This window comes from Vitis vinifera, chromosome 2 (genome assembly GCF_030704535.1).
Source record: "Vitis vinifera cultivar Pinot Noir 40024 chromosome 2, ASM3070453v1".
NCBI lineage: Eukaryota > Viridiplantae > Streptophyta > Magnoliopsida > Vitales > Vitaceae > Vitis > Vitis vinifera.
This window is the reverse complement of record NC_081806.1, coordinates 14,974,760-14,995,057: the sequence shown is the minus strand read 5'-3', so window position 1 is coordinate 14,995,057 and position 20,298 is coordinate 14,974,760. Positions and strand designations below refer to the sequence as shown.

General features: G+C 33.2%; 1 protein-coding gene across 1 annotated transcript; it reads left to right on the top strand.

The window, feature by feature from the left end:
* Window positions 1-1,899: 1,899 nt before the first annotated feature.
* On the top strand, window positions 1,900-20,091 carry LOC104882552 (protein neprosin). Its single transcript, XM_010666375.2, has 7 exons — window positions 1,900-2,028; window positions 2,141-2,227; window positions 2,323-2,535; window positions 2,674-2,820; window positions 18,698-18,751; window positions 19,027-19,176; window positions 19,489-20,091. The coding sequence occupies exons 1-7, from the start codon at window positions 1,900-1,902 to the stop codon at window positions 19,867-19,869; spliced, it is 1,161 nt and encodes a 386-aa protein (XP_010664677.1). The 3' UTR covers window positions 19,870-20,091.
* The last annotated feature ends 207 nt before the right edge of the window (window positions 20,092-20,298 follow it).

Here is a 20,298-nt window from a genome sequence, read left to right as displayed (position 1 = left end):
GAATTTTGGTGTTATTAGATTGTGTTTTAGGTTCATAAATTAATTTTGAAAATTTCTAGGCTCACGATAGATTAGATTTGGAGATTTTATAATTTTTCAAATTTGTTTCATTAGTAAGAAGAAAAATTAAGAGTATTTCGACATGCTTTGTTTTAGGCAAACCTGTAATTGATTTAGGTTGAGGTTTAACTAATAGTCTTTTAATGACCATTTGCTAATATTCCTATACTCATCAATGAACTTGTTGGCTTAAATTTTGCTTGAATTAAACTTCATTAGCCTAGCTTCTTTATTTTATTTTTATTTTATTTTATTTTATTTTATTTTTTTACGAAAATTTACATTTTCTATTGAAGTGCTATTCGAGTGAGGGTAAGCTAGTGGAAGCATAGAATCATAGTTCATTTCTTATGAAATTTCCAATTTTTCAAGTTCACTTAAATTTTCTTTTGTTAAGGGAGGATCCAGAATTTGTGGAGCCATTGTATTGTGAGTTTTGTTATAGTTTTGATTGCGAGAATTTTTGTGAGTAATTATGATATACATGATTTTACTAAATTTTTCATAAAATAAATATTTTTTGAATATGTTATATATACTCATTTAATGTTATTAATGACATGAGATCTATGTTGAATTGTTATTTGATCAAATTACACATAATTTATATTAAGTTTAAAAAAATGAATGTTATTGGATCTTTAAGAAATTATAAATTGTCATGCTTATGTTTACAAGGAATGACATTATATACCTTGTCATAATATAATAAGTTGTTGGACTTTTTGACCATTGATGTTTGATTGGCTTGATAACATTTACATTTGTGAGGTGTTTCATGCAATTTTGTTATGGGACTCCACACCACTTATGTAAGGAAGAGGCCTTAAGATAAGATTTTGGGTTTTGATGCCAAGTTTGGAGGTAGAGCTCGAAGCAGTAGAGTATGCCTTTTTGTACCCTAATGGGATGACTAGGAGATGAACTCTTTGGTATTGTGATATGGGGTCATGAGAACTTGAAGATTATTTAGTTATCCTTAGATTGTGGGTCTTAGTACCCTTTTCATTTTAAGATATTTTGTTACTTTTAAGTTGTATTCAGCCTTAAGACCTAGACCACTATTACTTTTTTATATTTTCATTTTTTTTCTCTTGATTTGAATTTAGTTTTGCTTTATTGACATATCTTTCTTTGCTCTTACATTACTTTGTTCTTGTTCCACCATTTAAGTTACTGGTTTCATTATTGGTTTCGATTTGTAATGGGATCACCATCTCCTAGTGGGCACTTTAAGTAGGGGTCAATACAGAAAAAATTAAAATGGGATTAAATAACCTTATGAAGAAGGCAAAATTCTAATATTAATTAAAAGAATAAGAATACCCAATCTATTATAAAATATAATTGTACATTGAATCGATACAGAACTACATGTAATTATTAATCTTTATTTTATTTTTTTGAAAAATCAGCAATGTAATTATTAATCTACAACTGACTTAGTGTTATCTTTTAGTGACAAATTAATTAGTGCCAAAAGGCCATATTTGTTGTAACTAAGAAAAGCTTATATATTTCCTTGGGAAAAAAAAAGGGAAAGCTTGTTTACATATATTATATGGGAATAATAATTAAGAATTTCAAATCTGACACCAGTTGCATCTATAAATTCGTTTAAAAAACTGGATGTAATTATTAAGAATAATAATTTTCCTCATGGAAATATCAAAAGGATCCAAGTTGACCACGTTGGTATCATATTCTTCAATAATAAATTAATATATAAATCAAAACTTACTAGATCTTCCTGGAACTTTCCAGCTGGGTAAAGACAATGGACTTAATATTAATTAATATCCCAATAGTACAATTCAAAAAGGAGATATTGATCTGGAAATGGCTAATGCCAGCCGCAGCACCAAAGTTGCACTCTGGATATTTCTTCTGATTACCATCCATGGTAATGCACTGAGCCTTCCGTTTGTCGAAGTGATACTGCATAGAGGAACACTCAAAACACTACAGGTTATTATATATATTGACTCCTCAATCGCTTTTCTTTTCTTTCATCTCATTTTTTGTTTGGTTTATTATATGACTAATTTTCTGAAAGTTCAAAGGTTACAAACTCTTGCAGATTGAAGATGGAGACGCCATTGACTGTGTTGATATCTACCAGCAGCCTGCTTTTGATCATCCACTGCTCAAAAATCACACAATACAGGTTTTCTGTTTAAAGTTTTTTTCTCCCTACAAGTAATATATGTTATATTTTCAATCAGAAACTTTCTTACAGGGGGACTTAATGTAATTTTAAAGATGAAACCCAGTTCATATCCCAGTGGACTTAAAGCAGATGACTCCCAAGCAAAGCTTTTTCAACCTTGGCATGGTCATGGAAAGTGCCCAGAGGGAACGATTCCTATTTTTCGTAGAACCCAAAAACATGATCATCACCATCACTCTGTGCCGCTAAATCAATCTGCAACCCCACGTAATCACAGCTTTTTAGAAGGCGTTTCCTATAGTGAGGTGCTTTTTCAACTCTAGTTGTGTTTATGGTTCAATGATCAAATTCTCTTCTAACTGAAGAATTTTATTAGTTAATGCATTCCTTTCAAGTTCATTTGTTTAGTTATGTCCTTATGAATGAATATATGGATGGACTAGTATGCTCAAGTATCTGTAAGCGGACTCAATTTCCATGGACTGAAAGCGGGAATAAATGTGTGGAACCCTTACACGAATGATCAAGAATTCAGTCTAGCTCGAGTTTCTGTTATAGCAAACACAGACATCATTGAGGCAGGATGGATGGTATGCCTCTCCTATTATGCCCTGAAATTTCAACAATTGCCTTATTTTGTTTTGTTTTATTTTTGTCTCAAGCTTCTCATTCAGAAAAATGAATGTGGGCTGTATAAAGTTTATTTTGAACTATATAACTGAATTTATTTTTGGTAAAACTTCTTAAGTTAATAAGGTTATATCACTAAGAAGTATTCAATTACAATGCTATATTTCTGGGTGTAAGTTAAGAAGTTTATATGTGGCTTATCCATTTACCCATTTATGATGAGAGTTCTGGTTGGATTAAAATTTTGGGCTAGTGGATATGAGCCCAACCACTCATACATACCAGAGTTCTAGTGTGGAATCTTGCCATCCTTTTTAGACGATTGAGTGTAGAATTATTGTAGTTTAGATTATTTTTTCTAGCAGTAAGACCAATTTGAGGGATTTATATTTTCCCTACTGCTATATATGGTTCAAAAAATTAAACTGTTATCTAATATATTTCCTACTTGTAGTATCAGAATTCCATAGTTCTAATCCTTTTTGCTAGGGTGGTTGATTTGTATTTCAAAATGAATGATATCCATAGGAGAAAGTCTACAATAAGTTTGAAAAGATCTAAAATAAATTGAATTTATGTATCCTATTTAAATCTAAAATATGAACTTAATGAATTCCTTCTCCAAAAATAGATGAATATTGTCAATATTTTCAGGGGGTATTTATTTATTTTTGTGTAGTCCTTGTTCAATTCAGATCTGGTTGGGATTTTTGAACTTTGTACAATTGTCTTGTATTTCCCAATAAACGACTATGGAGCATTTGGGCCTAATTCCTTTGGTCATATTTTTTGTTTCCTTATGGATAAGCAGGTTCCACAACATTTGATTTTTGTTTCTTTTGTGATTATGAAATTATTTATAATCTTCTTGTGTTTTGTTTATGTTTAATTGTGATATATAGGTTTTGATGTGCTATGCCTCATATTTTGGATCCACTGATTAATCCTATAAAGGCTAGACTCAATTAGTGCTTCCAAAACCTAAGAATAAGATGATGAGTTTCAGGTAAATTTGTGGAAAATAAGGATGTGGAGATATGTATAAGGAGAAAAAATTCTGATATAAAACCTAGCATATAGATAATCAACAAAGTGTATTTTATTTATCATTTATCATAGTGAAAACTTGTACAACATTACTTTGTGCATGCCAAAACCTCGTGGTTCACTAAGAGTAACCCTTATTAGAAGTGTACAAAACATAAACTACATCATTTTCCAAAATGATTTAGCCATCCTATAATACAAAGACAAGTCTAAAAAGATCTCTCAACATGAACAAAACAATAACCAATTACTACCATATCTAAAGCTCAAACATCAATTCCCATGTACAAGTGACTTTCAACTTGCACTAAGAGTAGAAAGAATAGGGTGAGTTCATAGCTTAGTGAGAAAGTTTATGCTCATCCCATGTATGTCATTAAAAAATGAATCAAACTAAAAGGAGCATAGAGCAACATGCATTTTAACTTTTTTAATCATTAGAAAATACACAATAATCTTACATATAAATAAAAGTTAATTATAGAGGGTTCCATCTTTACTTTGCCTCATCCATTCTCCCACCAATGTACATATTATTTTCATTGTTATGACTACCACTCAAGGACAAGTCATATCTTGCATCTTTTGGGACTTATACCTAAAGATAGGACAAACCCTATGTCTTTTGAGACAACAACCCAAAGGTAGGACTAATCCCGTGTCTTAAGGACTAAAACCTAGGCATAAGATCAATCCCATACACCCACATTGGAGTGTCTTTCTCAAGATTTTTAGGGATTATCACCCAAGGATCTAAGGTTCCATATAAACAATATATCCAAGTATAATGATTGCAGCTTATCACAGATACTCCCCACATACTAATCCATCCTTTGAATATTACTTGTCAATGTAATAAACCATATGATTCCTGCAATGTAAACATACCATGAACTGCCTCCACAAAATTAAAGTCATAATACCTCATACCAATTCATATCTAAATAATAATACAACATCATAGAACAATGACACATACAATATGGACGACATGACACATTGAAATATCTCACAAAATTATATGAAATATATGAATTTGCAACAAATTAATAATTTAGGAAAAAAAACAAAGATACATAGTAGAATAAGATAAAATTGCCTCCCTTACACTCACTTTTCCTTCACAATTCTTCTCTATATACAGACTATTACCCGTAGGTGCTACAAAGAATAAGTAAAAAAATGTAATTTAGGTTTAGAACTATAAAACTAAACAATTAAGGTTTAGCGCATTTTCTATTTTTATAATTTAAAAAAATTAAAATTGATAATTCCATTTGCTCATTCTCTAATCTACATGCTTGTATGTTTTTTAGTTAAAATTAAGATGAGTAAATAGTCTTTTCTATGCATATTGTTGTATGTTGGTTTTGATAGAAACAAAGTGTAGAAACTCTCAAGAAGCAATAGAACATTGAGGAATCTGAAGTGATATATTTTATGAAGCTTCAAAGTACTTATTTATATAGCTAGCTTAAAACAGAAAAACATAACAAAATAGCAACAAACCTGCTACCTATAGATACTTCCTAAAGAATAGAAACAACCAACAAATACTTCCTAAGGAATAGGTAAATCTTCCACGTGACTAACTTATTCGACTACTTCCACTTCAATCTACTCAACTCCATGTCAGCAGCTCCTAGGACATGTCATTCAACACTCCTCCTTGTCTCTGGAGCTGTAGAATCCAAGCCTTTTCCTTAAGAACTCATATCTAGCTTTGGGAAGTGGCTTGGTTAAGATATCAACATTCTAACTTTCTTATCCAATTTGTCTCTCTTAACATGTGGAATATAAGAGAAACAAAGACAACCAAATGTTTTTAAATTTTGCAGCCTTGGTTTATGGCCATACCATGCTTCAAATGGAGTCTTTTGTTGCAAAGCTTTTGTTGGCAGTCTATTCAGTAGAAAGACTGATGTATATGCAGCCTTAGCCCAGAATTTCTTTGGCAGCCCTTTGTCATGCAACAAACACCTTGTCATTTCCATAAGTGTTCTATTTTTCCTCTCAACGACTCCATTCTGTTGAGGGGTATAAGGTGTTGTAAGCTGGTGCTCAATGCTGCCATTCAGTGATGGTGTTCTCTAAGGTCCTCCCACATCAGTGTGTACTAACTGTAACTTCAGAGTAGCTCTCTAGGCCTTGTTTTGTGGGAAAGGAAGTCTTGTTTGTTTCCAGTACCGATAGGCTACACAAGTAGGAGGCTTCACCTCTAATTCAGGCAAGCCTTTTCCAAGATCGTTCTTCTTCATAAAGAAAAGGGCGGTATGATGGAAGTGCCCCAAACGCCTATGCCAAAGCATTGTATTGCTTTATTCTTTGTGAATTGCAGCCTGCTCTTCTTGCATCAAATCCAAGGCAAAGCTTTTGTCTTTCATTTGGATTATAAATACCTCTCTACCTTGTGCATCAGCAATCATGCAATGATTGTCCTCCAACAACACCTTATAGTCTTTTTCCAACAGCTGACCAACACTCAAAAGATTTTGATTAATCTTAGGAACATATTAGACATTAGAGATTAATTTCAAACCTGTGTGGCCTTCAATTGCCACTGTTCCTTTGCCTTTTACTGCAAGATATGCTCCATTTTCAATTCTAACTTTGGAAGTAACAATTTTGTCAAGTTCCTTAAAGAGCCCTTGATCATAAGTCATATGGTTTGTACAACCACTATCTATAAGCCAAGTTTCTGGGCAGTTGTTAGTGGCAAAGCATGATACCACAAATAGTTCCTCATTTTGAAGTTCTTCCACAGCAGCCTTGACTTCTCCTTGCTGTTGTTGAGATTTGCATATCCTTTCCACATGCCCTAGCTAACCACACTTGTAACATCTTACATCCGAGCTCCACCAACACCTTTTTTGTGGATGATTGGATTTTTTATAGTAAGGACATGGTGGAAACTTTTGAGTGTTGTTGCTGCTGTTATTAATGCTTTGCATATCTTTCTTGTACTGAGATATGGCCTGAAATGCACCCTCCACAGATCCTTCTTGTCTCATAAGCCTCCTTTGTTCTTGAGCCTGTAATGCATTCAACAGCTCTGCCAAGGTGATACTTGACACATCTTTTGAGTTTTCTAGAGATGATATTGTAGTCTTAAACTTTTCAGGAACTGTTATAAAAATTTTATAAACTATTCTAGAATAAAAAAAGTCAGTACCAAGCAGTCTTACTTTGTTAACAATACTAAGAAGTCTATCTGAGTAATCCTTGATTGTTTCTGATTCTTTCATCCTTTGCATCTCAAATTCTCTAATCAGGTTCAGCACTTGCATACCTTTGACTCGTTCATTTCCTTCATATTCCTTCTTCAAGAAGTTCCATATTTCATTTGCTGTTTTCAGTGTCATGATTCTGGTGAAAATTGTAGATGAGACAGTTGCAAATAGACTAGATTTTGCCTTTGATTTCCTTTGCCTCCTCTCATTGTGTAGTTTTATCTGAGCCATAGTTGGATTGTCGAACAAAGGAGGAACTTCATATTCCTCACTAATAGCTTCCCACAGATCACTAGCATCAAGGTAGGCTTCCATACGGACAGCCCACACTTGATAGTTTATTCCATCAAACACTGGAGGTGCTAGTGCATTTAGTGAAGCTTTTGAGGTCATTCTGGATATTGTTTGTAGGTTTTTTAGGCTCACTCACCTCACAAGTTACTCAAGAACTTGGCTCTGATACCAATTTGTTGGTTTTGATAGAAACAAAGTGTAGAAAATCTCAGGAAGCAACAGAACGTTGAGGAATTTGAAGTGATATATTTTATTAAGCTTCAAAGTACTTATTTACACAGCTAGCTTAAAACAGAAAAACATAAAAAAAATAGCAACAAACCTGCTACCTATAGATACTTCCTAAAGAATAGAAACAAACCAACAAATAATTCCTAAGGAATAGGTAAATCTTCCACATGACTAACTTATTTGACTACTTCCACTTCAATCTACTCAGCTCCATGTCAGCAGCTCCTAGGACATGTCATTCAACATTGTCACACTAGATAACTAGTGTTTAAATTTCTAAAACTCACAGTTCTTTTAATAGGATTCTTGGCATGGACTAGACTCTAGTACTCTTCCTTCATGATGGAAAAATAGATGGTGTGTTTTTTCTTGGAGCTCTAGATGACCAAATTTTGTCCAAGGGAGATGGAATAACTTAAGGTTGATTGCCTATCATGAGGATAAGAGGCTCAATCTACATCAAGGAACCCTCGCTCTAAGAAGGAGACATGATGGTTTTTCATAGATAAAGACAATAGTGAAGGTTCCTTTGAGATATTGAAATATTTTGTTAGTTTCCTACTTGATTCGTGCCCAATTGGTGTCTCAGCTGATTCGTGTCCAGCTGGTGCTCCTTGATTGAGGGAGTAATCAACAAAATTTATAACCTATTACACCATATACTAGGGTAGCAAAGAAAAAGCTACTATAGCATAGTGACTCTAGGATCGTTCACTGGGAAGGGTTTTCAAATTACAAATGATACCAATTCAAAGTGAATTGGTGTTGTTTCATTTCAAAGTTAGCTTAAGAAATAAAACATAAACTTTGGTTGAAAAAGGTTTAGATTTAAACTAATAGCACAACAAGTAATGGAAATTACTTATGAAGAAAAACATTCCTTGGAGATTTAGGTTCACAGGGGAGGTTCCTCATGCAAAAACATAGATCTGGTCAGATGGTTCATTTCCTCGCATTAGAGAATTAACATATAGTCAATTCTCTAATCGGTGTTGTATAAATGCATCCCTTAATTGGATTTCAGATTTAATTCCCTCTCACTGATGTAACTTGCAATGGTTCGTGCCTCTTACTTAGCATTTACCATTCAAGGTGATCTTTAACCTTGGACTTCCTTTCTCAAGCTCGCAAGAGATAACTAATGGATGTCTCATTGGAGTCCAAAAGCTTACCAAGTGTTGGCAATTCTAGAAAATCCTACCTTCAAGTCACCTCCCAGAGGCTCGCAAGGGGTAAACTAGTGCATCTCCATGGACGGAGATCACTTGCCTTACCAACTGTTGGCCCAAGTGACTCCAAGGTGTTTTAAGTTAACTAAAAACATAGAAATCACTAAAGGATCACACTTTCTCTTCATTCATGGCTAAAACCACAAATCTACTAATTCATGCACTTGGAACCTTTCTCGGCAACCTTAGCTCCAAGGAACTAAAGGTTTAGTTACTCATTCTCTGGGGGAACTTCCTCAGAGAGTGCATAACTAGTAAATGAAAAATACAATCAAAGTGAGAAGGTAAGGCAGAGCAAAGGCTCTGTATTTTACTTCCTTTCAAACTTTTGCAAAAGGTTCCTTCTTGAGAACATGCTCCTGAGAGCTAATTATATGAAAATTACAATAATAATTATTACCTTGATATTTACCCTTTTTCCTAGCTTAATAACTAAGGAATCCTATAATTGGTGGCTTACAAGGAGAATTTTGGGATTTAGACAACAAAAATCTGAAGAAAAATATCCAAAAGTGTTGGTCGCAAATATCGGGAAGCACTAAGGACCATTTCGCAGGTGAAAATGAGGTCTGCAAGATTTTGCAGACGCACAAAAAGGGCTGCGAAATCACTTCGCAGCAAAAGGCTGATTTCGCAGCGCTGTGAAGTTGGCTTTCAGCTTGCGGTGTTCGGCTTCCAATGGCTGTAACTCCTTCATTTCAGCTCCAAATTGCGTACTATTTGAAGCATTGGATTTCTGACTTCCTAAGCTTTGAAATGACATATAGCATGAATAAATTGGACTTTAGGAAGTGCTCCAAAAGTGGCTGACATGACTATCATAAAAAATTGCTTCATGGCAGATTTTTCTTTGCTTCCCCTCCTTGCATTCCAGATTTGCTTATGGCAAAGGACTTCAAAGATTTGGTTCTTCATGTTTCTGAGCTTTCCATTGCTTTGCCATGGATTCCAAATAACTCTCCTCAATCTCATATTGCTTTGGTGATCAAAAAGCTATCAAAACACCAAAACTTAACACAAATTGATTAGAAGTGCTTGCAAAGGTCCTTAATATGTTAATTGGGTTAAAAGGCAATAACTACTACTCAAAAGTGTTTAAAAGAGTTAATTACAAGCTATGAAATAACACTTTTTGAGTAGTAATCACTACTTGTTATTATCTAATAGATTAGACATAAATTAGCATGCTTTAGTCATGTAGTAGGAGATCTTGGGTTTAGTGACAATAGCTTATTGGCAAGCCTCTTCAATACTTGGATACAACTTAGTTTCTATGTGGAAATTAAAATTTTTGGAAATATTTTGTATTGTTGTATGATTATGTAGCTATTAGATTCCTTATTTGTATCTTAATAACTTTTAAATTTCTATGTTTAAGGTCTTATCAATTAATACCGATTTTCTATGTTTAAATTATTTTCTCATTGTTTCTGCTTTTATTGCAACAAAAAATTTCATTTTTATGTGGAAAAGGCTTGTATGGGCTACGAAACATCCAGTAAGATAAGACTGGTGATCCCTATCCTTCACTTTGTCCAGTAAGTTTTTCAGTCTTGGTTCCCATCCATGTCAGTGAAGAATACTAAACCCATGATAGTAGTAGCTCCTCTAGTGTCAACAAAGGAAGGCACATTCCTAGTGGAAAGAAATATGAATGAAAGATCCCATTGAAGTGAATTGGGTTCTTGTATCTATGAAATAATGAGAATTCTTGTTCTCTCTCAATATCTATCTCAATTTGAAAACCTAAGAATTCTTATTAAGCCATCATTTTCAACCCTCCTGATGTACCACTATTAGTGGAATATAAAAGCCAATTTTTTTACCTAGAATTCTCATGGTATTAAAGCATGTTTAAGGGTCTCTTTGAACCTTTTCTCATGTTTTGTTTCCTTTTTCACCTCTTTGTCTCAATTGACCTTCATTGCAGCTAAGCACTAGGTTTTCTTAGGGTAAAATTTTTTAGCAAAGTTTGCTCCATATCCGTTGGTTTGTTTGTTATAATAATTCTGATAGAATCTTGTTCATGGCTCTTAGTTCTAATAAAAGTTTGACATTACTTTGGAGGTTATTTTTAAAAATTTAAATATAGTTAAGGAATCCTACTACTCTATAGATAACGACCATAGATTGAATGTTTTAATATATTTTCACTTATTGTCTCATTTGTTGATTTGTTTTGGAAAGAACATTAAAAATAGGTCTTCTTGATGAATCAAACAAGATTTGATGATTGGAGATCCAAAATTTAAGTAGTGGGATGCTAAAAATTCCATGGTAATATCATGGCTAATCAAGCCCATGGAATTAGAGATTAGTTAGGTTTATCTATTCTCACTAACAACGAAGGGGTTGTGGGAGACTATTAATGAGGATTACATAAATCTAGGCAATGTTACTCAACAATTTGAACTTAGGACTAGACATCATGATACTAAACAAGGGAATATTTCTGTCACCAATTATTATCCCATGTTAAGTGGACTCTAGCAAGAATATGATCTATATGCTGATAATGAGTGGAAGTGTACTACTAATAGTCTAAAGTACCAGCAGATGTAGGAAAGAAACATAGTTTTTATTTTGTATAAAGACATAATTTTTGGAGGAAGCAAAGAAATATATGTTTTTTTTCACCAAGGAGCAACTACTATAATTGTATAGGTTTACGAGTTAAGAACAATCTTAGCTTAAAAACTCCTCTTTTTTCACCAGAGAATCTGGAGACCTTCCTAATATCCTTCATACTTTATTTAACAATCCCATACTTTATTTAACAAACCAACCCTTGGATCATTAATTCTAGGGCTTTTAATCTTATGATTAGATTGTCAAATTTGTTTTCCATTTACATTTTATGTTTAGGGAAGCAAAAAGTGAGAAATCACATATAGATCTTTATCATTAGTTATAAGAAAGGGTTCAATTTCTATCTCAAAAGTTTTGACATTGAATTCTACTTTCTGTGTTCGATGTAATCTTCTTTCTATGAGAAAACTCATAAAATATCATAATTTCAATGTTAAGCTCTTACCTTCTTACTATGAATTTCAAGATCAACATATGCCGATGAAGTTCAAAAGTACATGAGATGGCTTAAGTCCATGAATAGACTTCTTTAGTTGACAAACATACTCCCCCTTACACTCAAACCTAGGTGATTGAACTATAAACACTATTTGATTATAGTTACCATGAAGACATGCATTGTTTACATTGAGTTGGTGAAGAGTCAATCTTGATTTGCTGCAAAAATACGATAACCCATACAAAATTTAGTTTGGTAACAGGAAACAAAGTCTCAATAAAGTCAAGGTTGGAAGTTAAAGTGTATCTTTTTCTTACCAAACAAACATTCAATCCATCAATTGTACCATTAAGGTTGTGCTTGATAGAAAATAACAAGTGGCAGCCAACAACTACAACATTAGTAGGCTTAGGAATAAGATCCTAGTTATGATTTCACTTTAAAGCATGCATTTTCTCTTCCATTAATTGCTCTCCCTCAGCCATGATGAGAAAAAACTTTATTGTAAGACTTAGGTGGCGTTTGTTTTTTTGGTTTAATTCTAAATAGAACTTATATTTAACTTAATACTAAATAATGCTTAATAGTATTAAGTATTAAGTTGTTTGTTTTTTTTTTTAATATTTTATTACTATTAAGTACTAATACCTTTTCACAAACTTCATATCCACTTGATTCCCTCAACTTTTACCGCAAGTTGCTTTACCAAGGCTTATACCCCAATGAGTACACTTTCTGTTTTGTGCTCACTTCATGTGGCCAAGCCTTGGCTCTTCAAGAGGGCAAACAAATACAAGCCCAATTAATCAAACACCTCTCTTTGGTCAATGTCTATGCTAGTACTTGACAAGGAACAATTTGACGAGGTAGATTCCCTTCCATTTTGGCTGAAACTGCTAATTCCGAGGTTTGGGCAAAACAATCTAATAGGGGTTATCCCATTTACTTTGGGAAACCTTTCATCTCTTCAACAGCTTTCAGTGGTATTCAATCATTTGGAGGGGGGTATTCCACATGATTTAAGAACTCTCATGGGCATCCTAACAAACAGTTTGAGCACAAATGCTCTACCCAACAAACTGAGATTCAGCAATCTGAATTTCTTCAACGGAAGCATTGCTCAGAGTTTTGGGAGTGGGAGCCCTTGGTGGATTCAATGCTGTCTGTTTGGTCAAAATAGACATTGTGATACCAACCGCGAGCTTCTTCGTCCCCAAAGCTAGAATTACAACCACCGGCATCTTCAAAACCGTCATAGTCACTCTCTTCCCACTTAGCCTTCCGACGCTCTCTTCAACCTCACCACCACCATCTACCAGACTACCCCCATCAATACCACCAATCTCCTCTTCTTCACATTCAACGATCCTGATCTCCAAAAAAGAATCCAAAGATGCCAGAGCCTGCACAAACTCAGGACGCTGTTGAGGCTCCACAGGCTGCTGCAGGATTGGATCGGAGACACGAGAATGCCTTTTTCTGGGTTTCTTGAGGCGATCCCGATTCTTGACAAAGAGATCGATGACAAAGGATCGTCGATTGCAGAGAGCTACAAGGGATGGGTGGGCTAGGGTTGGGCGTCGGCTTGCAAGTTGGGGATGTTTAAAAAATTGGCTTTTTCTATTTAGCCAAAAATTTTAAAAATTCAGTAATAAGTCATCAAAAACTAAAAAAATAAACAACTTAAATTCTGAAAGCAAATTGCTTTCAGTAAAAAGCCAAAAAAACAAACGCCACCTTAGAAAAAGTAATTTAAGAAAGAGATGTAAAGAAAGCTCTAAAAGATGAGGACACGTGATTCACAATCACTATAAGAAAATAGATTATTTAGCAACAAAATAATTCATTATTGAAAGTCCAAATTGTCTGAAGAACCAATTGATGAAGATTGATAGAGGAAGGGTCACCAAGATGATAGTGTCATGCAATACTATGGGGAGTAGTAGTATGGATAACTAAGGACTTGTGCAATGGCTAGAAGCAGTTTTTTTCAAATCCCCCAAAAATCGTCCTTTTACTCTTTATATCCTGAATGATGCAATGTGAAGGATAAAATTTGATTGAATAGTGCAAGTGAGAGGCAGGTTTGCAAATAGACAATATGTTGAAAGGGAAATCAAGGAAATAAAAGTGTAAAATCAAACATAGTAATTGTTCTAATCCCATGAATATGATATTTATAACTAATTGCAATAGTTACAAAGGATGAAGTAAATGATCAGAAAGATTGGAAAGAAGTAAGGAATTACCCATCATATGATTAATGCACAAAAAACAATAATCAAAGGAATAGTAGTTGAAGGTTAAAGACAGGTATTACCTAAATTATGCATAAAAGTAGTGGAGGTAGATGAAAGTGTAAAATGCTTCACATGAGAATTTGTTTTGGCTTAAATATGCTATTTTGGGATCAAATCACCATTCTTTTTAGGTTATTTAGGTATAGGGTTGTCACACCCCATATTCTAGAATTTCTAGTTACTAAGAAATTAACCTTGCACACATACAATAGGATGTTTTATCTTGTTTAAGGTGATTAACTTAAGGTTTTAATGCAAATTTCAATGCTATATAGAGTGTGCAATTCTTGCAACTTAAGCCTCATTTATTTATCTTAATCTTTTCCTATAGATGCTAGCTAGAAATATGTAGTTTCATTCTATATATTTTCTTTTCTTTTCTCATACATTGTAAGATAAAACAACTTGAAAATGTAATTTGATCCAAAAAGAGTAGTAGGTATCTCCCCCTTAAAGGTAGCTTGAGTACTTTGTTTGCTGCCACGGCTTCCTTTATCACCATAGGTTGTATGACCTGCACATCCACCATGACTTTCAAGTGGAGAGGTGAGCAACTAAGGAGGATAATAAAGGCTAATGCTTCAGATTTGTCTAGTGTAGGTAGATTTAGGATGACATGTTAAACATAGGCAAAGGATTCTCTAGTAATAGGCACTTTTTCATTAGAAATGATTTCTAAGTATACACGCTCAAGCTCTGGTTGAAGACCAGAAATGAATTTAGTTATGTGAAATTCTTCTTAGTGGAACTTATACATCTCCAAATCTAAAGTCAAGGGTTGATAGATATTCAACTCTTCCTATATGCCCTTTAATTCTAAGTATTATTGTTGAATTAATATATGGCTTTGTCGATAAGAGAGAAAATTTTGACAAATTACAAAAATATGAGGTGTATTTTTCACAAGCATATATTTCAACCAATGTACTCCAAGTACCCTCACAAGCATATATTGTTAAATACCTATGACTTCATACTATTTCAAAGCAAAGTCAAGACTTGTTCATTTCTTCTTCCCAATCATAGGGCTATCAAAAAGTGGGTCTTTTGTTGGCACTTCATTATCTATGGTGTATGAGAAAGAAATCAAGTTTCAAGATTATGGTGAGACTTTAAGATAAAAGAAATATAAAAAAAGTAGTAACTAGCTAAGGAGACTTTGAGATGAAAGTGACTTACTAGGCATCTAAGAGGGATGTTGCTTTAGGACGACCATGCTTTGATATCATGTTGACAAGAAGAGTGTTGAAAAGATGAAAATTCATCTCACATTTTTTAATGCATCTTGAATAAAGTTGTAAAGGTATTTATAAGTCTATAATAATAAAAAATAAAAATAAAAATTATTCCCATAATTTGTTCTATAATCTTTTCGACAATCTCTCGAACAATTAATTTTTTTCTATAATCTCTCTTATAATCTTTCCTATAATTACTCCTATGCTTTCAACAATTTTGAAGTATGATATAAAGATGTTGAGAATGATAGGACCACATTTGTATCAAAACTTGCCTTGATATTGTGGTATAACCACTTTACCATTTAGGTTTTAGCCAACTTAGTATTTGTCCCATGATTTGGCCTAAAGGATAAGAATCGTAAATGTTGGAATACCCTAGATAAATCTAATCCAATCCCCAGATCTCTAACAAGTACATGCATCTATAGATCATAGGCCCAATGGAAAACTAGATAAGCCTCAAAACTTTATTCTATGGTGTAGAAAACAATAGAGATCACATACTTACAATTTGAATGTTCTTTGATCTATTTTAGTTGATGAAGAAAGATCTCAAAGACATAGAAATCTTATTCTTGATAGCTCTTTCTTGGATCTTGGAAATAGAAAGGGGTAAACTTCTCTCTAGAGGTATGGAGGCTAGGGTTCTCTTTGAATCTTTCTCTAAAAAGACAATAATAAGCTTGAGTTTCTAACCCTAAGCCCTAAGAGGGTTTATATAAACCTCCTTATGGGCTTAAGTGACTTAAGTGCATCTTAGGCTTGGGTTACTTAATCTAAATTATTGGGTTCTAATTAATTAATTAGCTCTATTAGACTCTGATTAATTAATTCATTTAGTTTAGAAAGACAATTATTAAGCTCTTGTACAACCTTGCATTTTTGCTAAAATACTTTTATGCACACATGAATAAAAACCTAAACATCACTCATGATAATATGTCACCAAGGAATGTGAGTTTGAGTGAAGACTATTAGGACCTAAAGGAAAATAGTAGCCGAAGCTGACTCAACATCCTACTATAGAGAATCAATCGCACTCCAACATCCTATGAAATTAAATTAAGAAATAAATTGATTAAATCCAATTTAATCAATTTCTTAGGTACGTGACCTACTAACAACCATATAAGCTCCCCATAAACTGTTGTCCATAATCTAATGAGGTAGATGCTATCAACCTCTTGAGTTTACCTCTATCATCCTTGAGTCTTAGATCCTCCTATTATGTGATCAACTAACATACTCTATCTTACTAAGAGCGTATATTAAATCCACTAATGGAATTATTGCAACTCCACAAATTTTATGATCACAAATCCTCACGATCACTTGAAGGAATACCTCATGTCAATCATGAGATATCATAGTGCTTGTCTCCAGAATGTCTATTGTCACTTACCTTAATCAACAATGACTCAATCTATAAAAAATATGACTACCTCAGGATCTCATTGGTAGGTCAAAGTTAATGAAGAACTCAACACTAGTTCAATATTCTCTCAAGGTTGATAATTCATATAGCATAGTAACATAGTAAAATCATGACTACTTGATAGTTAATGTCATAATCTACCATAAGTCCTATCCAATGTGTAATCATACATATTAGTGTACTCACCATGGGAAACCCATTTTGATGACTAAAAAAAGTCATCTCTCCAATTAGGAGATAGTGTATTATAACCTCATATGGATTATCTAAGTTCATGAATCATTTGTAAGCCACTCGTCAACTTATAAGGAATCCATGACTTAGATCTTCTATATAATTTCTAATGCACCCAAATTATGTACAATGCAAGTGATGTAAGTAAGTGCTTCAAAATCATAATATAAATATTAATAAAATCATATATTATTACATTATGTCATACTTTTTAAAGACTTTATCCTAACAACAAATTGAAAATTGTTGAGAGAAAATTCAAATATATTATAATTAAAAGCTTTTTATTCATTAATAAGAAAGTATGTATTGTTGGAAGTGTTTCATACATACTTAAAGTTAATTTATGTTTGGATAGCCTCAATACTTCAAAATGCCTATGAATGCTCATGGTGTGTGGGGTTAAAATCACTCATAAAACATCCATGGCTCAATAACTATTCTTTGGAATAGTTCTCAAATCTTTTGATTTAGATGGAGAGAGATAGAGGAGATATTATGATTAGATGGTAAAAAACCTCCCTCTAATACTAATCTCATACTTAGGCCAACCCACTAAGGGATCCACCTGGGCTACTCATAACCTTTCAAAATAATAGAACAATCCAATAATTAATTTATATTTTAGTGTTCTAATTTGTATGAGCATTTAAATTCTGCATCTGATTTAGATCATTCAATTGTTGTTATTTTGTTGTGGAGAAGTTCAATGAAAATGTATTTACTTCTCGAATCAAAATTTTACTATTAGGATTAACTTGATTATTGGTGGAAGTATATTTCCACTATAATTCGTTTAAAAATTTATATTCATCCTTAAGAATTGGTTTTATATATATAAGGCTTGTGTTTCTTTACTTACTCTTAGAGGCATGGAATTTTTAAAATTGACTCAGGTATTTTTTTTTTTTTTAATCTCAGTGATATGTGCATTTAGTTTTGCACATGAAGTTTAGGTGATAACCTATTGTAATCACTCGCTATATTTTTGTTGTTCATATTCCATTAAATGCATAACTTCATATTCAGGCCTTGTTTGAATAGCCAAAACCCTTTTTTTTTTTTTTTTTTTAGCTTGATAGGAGCTTCTATATCTATTTGGCTAATTTTGTTCAAAGAGCTTATGACTTCAAAAGAGCTTAATATGCAAGTCAATAAAATGTTACTTTCTGTAGAAACTATATTTTGGCTCGTGCAAGAAGTTATTTGATGTTTAATAAGACTTTTATTCTATAATATTACTTTTTAAAAGTTGTGGATTTGGCTTTAGCTTTTAGTTGAAGTTAAAAGGACGAAGCCATCCCAAATGAGGCCATGGTCACTTAGTTGTAATGGTTTTAAAGACATTTCGACCATAAAATGGTATATGTTGCCCGGTGTTTGTAGAGATTTTTGTATATATGGATAATTGTTGTGTATTATTACAATTTGCTATGGTTGAAAGAAATAGACGTGACTATAATTATGTCATAAGTCATTTAATATTTTTCTTACAATTTTGATCATACTTTGAACATGAATATATTAGGTACGGATGATTTATAGACTATTTGATGGTTAATTCCCAGGTTAATCGAAGAAGATACAAAGACACTAAGACAAGGCTTTTCTTGCACTGGACAGTAAGTAGGCCTCTAATGTTAATGCACTGATAACATTAATGTATATATGGATAATTTTTTTTAATTTTCCATGATGAAAAGTGATTTAATAATTTTCGAATTGGTTCTATTATATTCAGGGAAACTCAGATAAATTATTCATACGCAATGCCTATTCCAAAAAAGAAAAAGAAAAAAGAAAAGGGGAACAACTCAGTCAAACTAGTAGCATAGACAAACTTTGTTCTAGAATGAGATAATATGTCTGGTATGTTAAAATATGCTAATGTTTTCAGCACCAAAGGCTGGGTCGAACCAGAGGTTGCTATGATCTCGATTGCCCTGGTTTCGTGCAAACATGTAGTGACTTCATCATTGGTAGTCCCATAAAACCAGTTTCAGAGTACGGCACCAACCAGTTCTACATCACCATTACTATATACAAGGTAATGCAGATACCTACTAAAGCAATATATGTGGAATATGAAACAATTTACTCAGAGATTCTATTTCATATATATGTGCATATAGTGCATGCCATTCAATTTCAATATGCATGTTAAACAATACTCTTTCAACAGACTAGTACTTTTGAATTGATTTCTTTTGAAGTTAAATAATTTTTTTTTTTTTTTTTGAAACAAAAGTTTGGTAATGATAGAATTGGCCCTTTCAAGTCATAACTTCAATTCAAACTTTAGGAAAAATACATGTCATGTCATGAACCTAATTATTTGGCACAATGAAAAATAATGCAGGACATCCAGAGTGGAAATTGGTGGGTAAAGCTTCAAGATAAGGATCTAGGATATTGGCCTTCCTCCATCATCACTAGTTCAGGTGCCACTCTCACCACACTAACTTGGGGTGGAGAGATCCTCAATTCAAATTTAGGAGGGCATCACACTGCAACTAAAATGGGAAGTGGCAGATTCCCTGGTGACAAGTTTGGAAAATCCAGTTTTTTCCGAAATCTTGCTCTCATAGATGAATCCAACGCTCTCAGAAACCCGCCCAATCTTGCACCCCTTATCACTAGTCCTTCCTGCTATGATTTACAAGTCCAAAAAGATACCAAGTCTAAGTTCGGAACCTATTTCTTTTATGGTGGTCCTGGTCGTTCAGATAAATGTCCATGAATATGATGGTATTAATTAGAAGAAAAAAATGCTTTTAAATTTTATAGAACCTACTGATATTAGCATATCAAGTCTGTGGTAAAGATTGTTCGCAAGAAAGGTCATTGTATATGGATGATTAAGATTGATACAACAACTAAGATTCTTATAAATGGTAGGATTCTATCAGCGTATCATGATGTTTCCTCAAAAGAAGGAATGAAAAGCTAATTATTTTGTTAATGTTTTAGAAATATATTACATGTAACGGCCATTGGATCATAGAAGAGATTACTGCATGCCTCTAATTCTTAGTTTGGTTGAAAATAAACAAATTAACTATATTCTTGTCAAACAACATAAATGGGAAATTCAAGAAAATTACAGCTTTGAAAGGCTTGGGTGACAGACCCAAGTGAACTAATTGCCTAGTTCTATAACTAGTTTTAC

Excerpts from the sequence above, each read along its gene's own strand:
- LOC104882552 (XM_010666375.2), top strand. The coding sequence starts at position 1,900 with ATGGCTAATGCCAGCCGCAGCACCAAAGTTGCACTCTGGATATTTCTT. Across the intron at positions 2,821-18,697 it reads TCATTGAGGCAGGATGGATG|GTTAATCGAAGAAGATACAA; the intron begins GTATGCCTCTCC and ends GTTAATTCCCAG. Across the intron at positions 19,177-19,488 it reads TCACCATTACTATATACAAG|GACATCCAGAGTGGAAATTG; the intron begins GTAATGCAGATA and ends AAAATAATGCAG.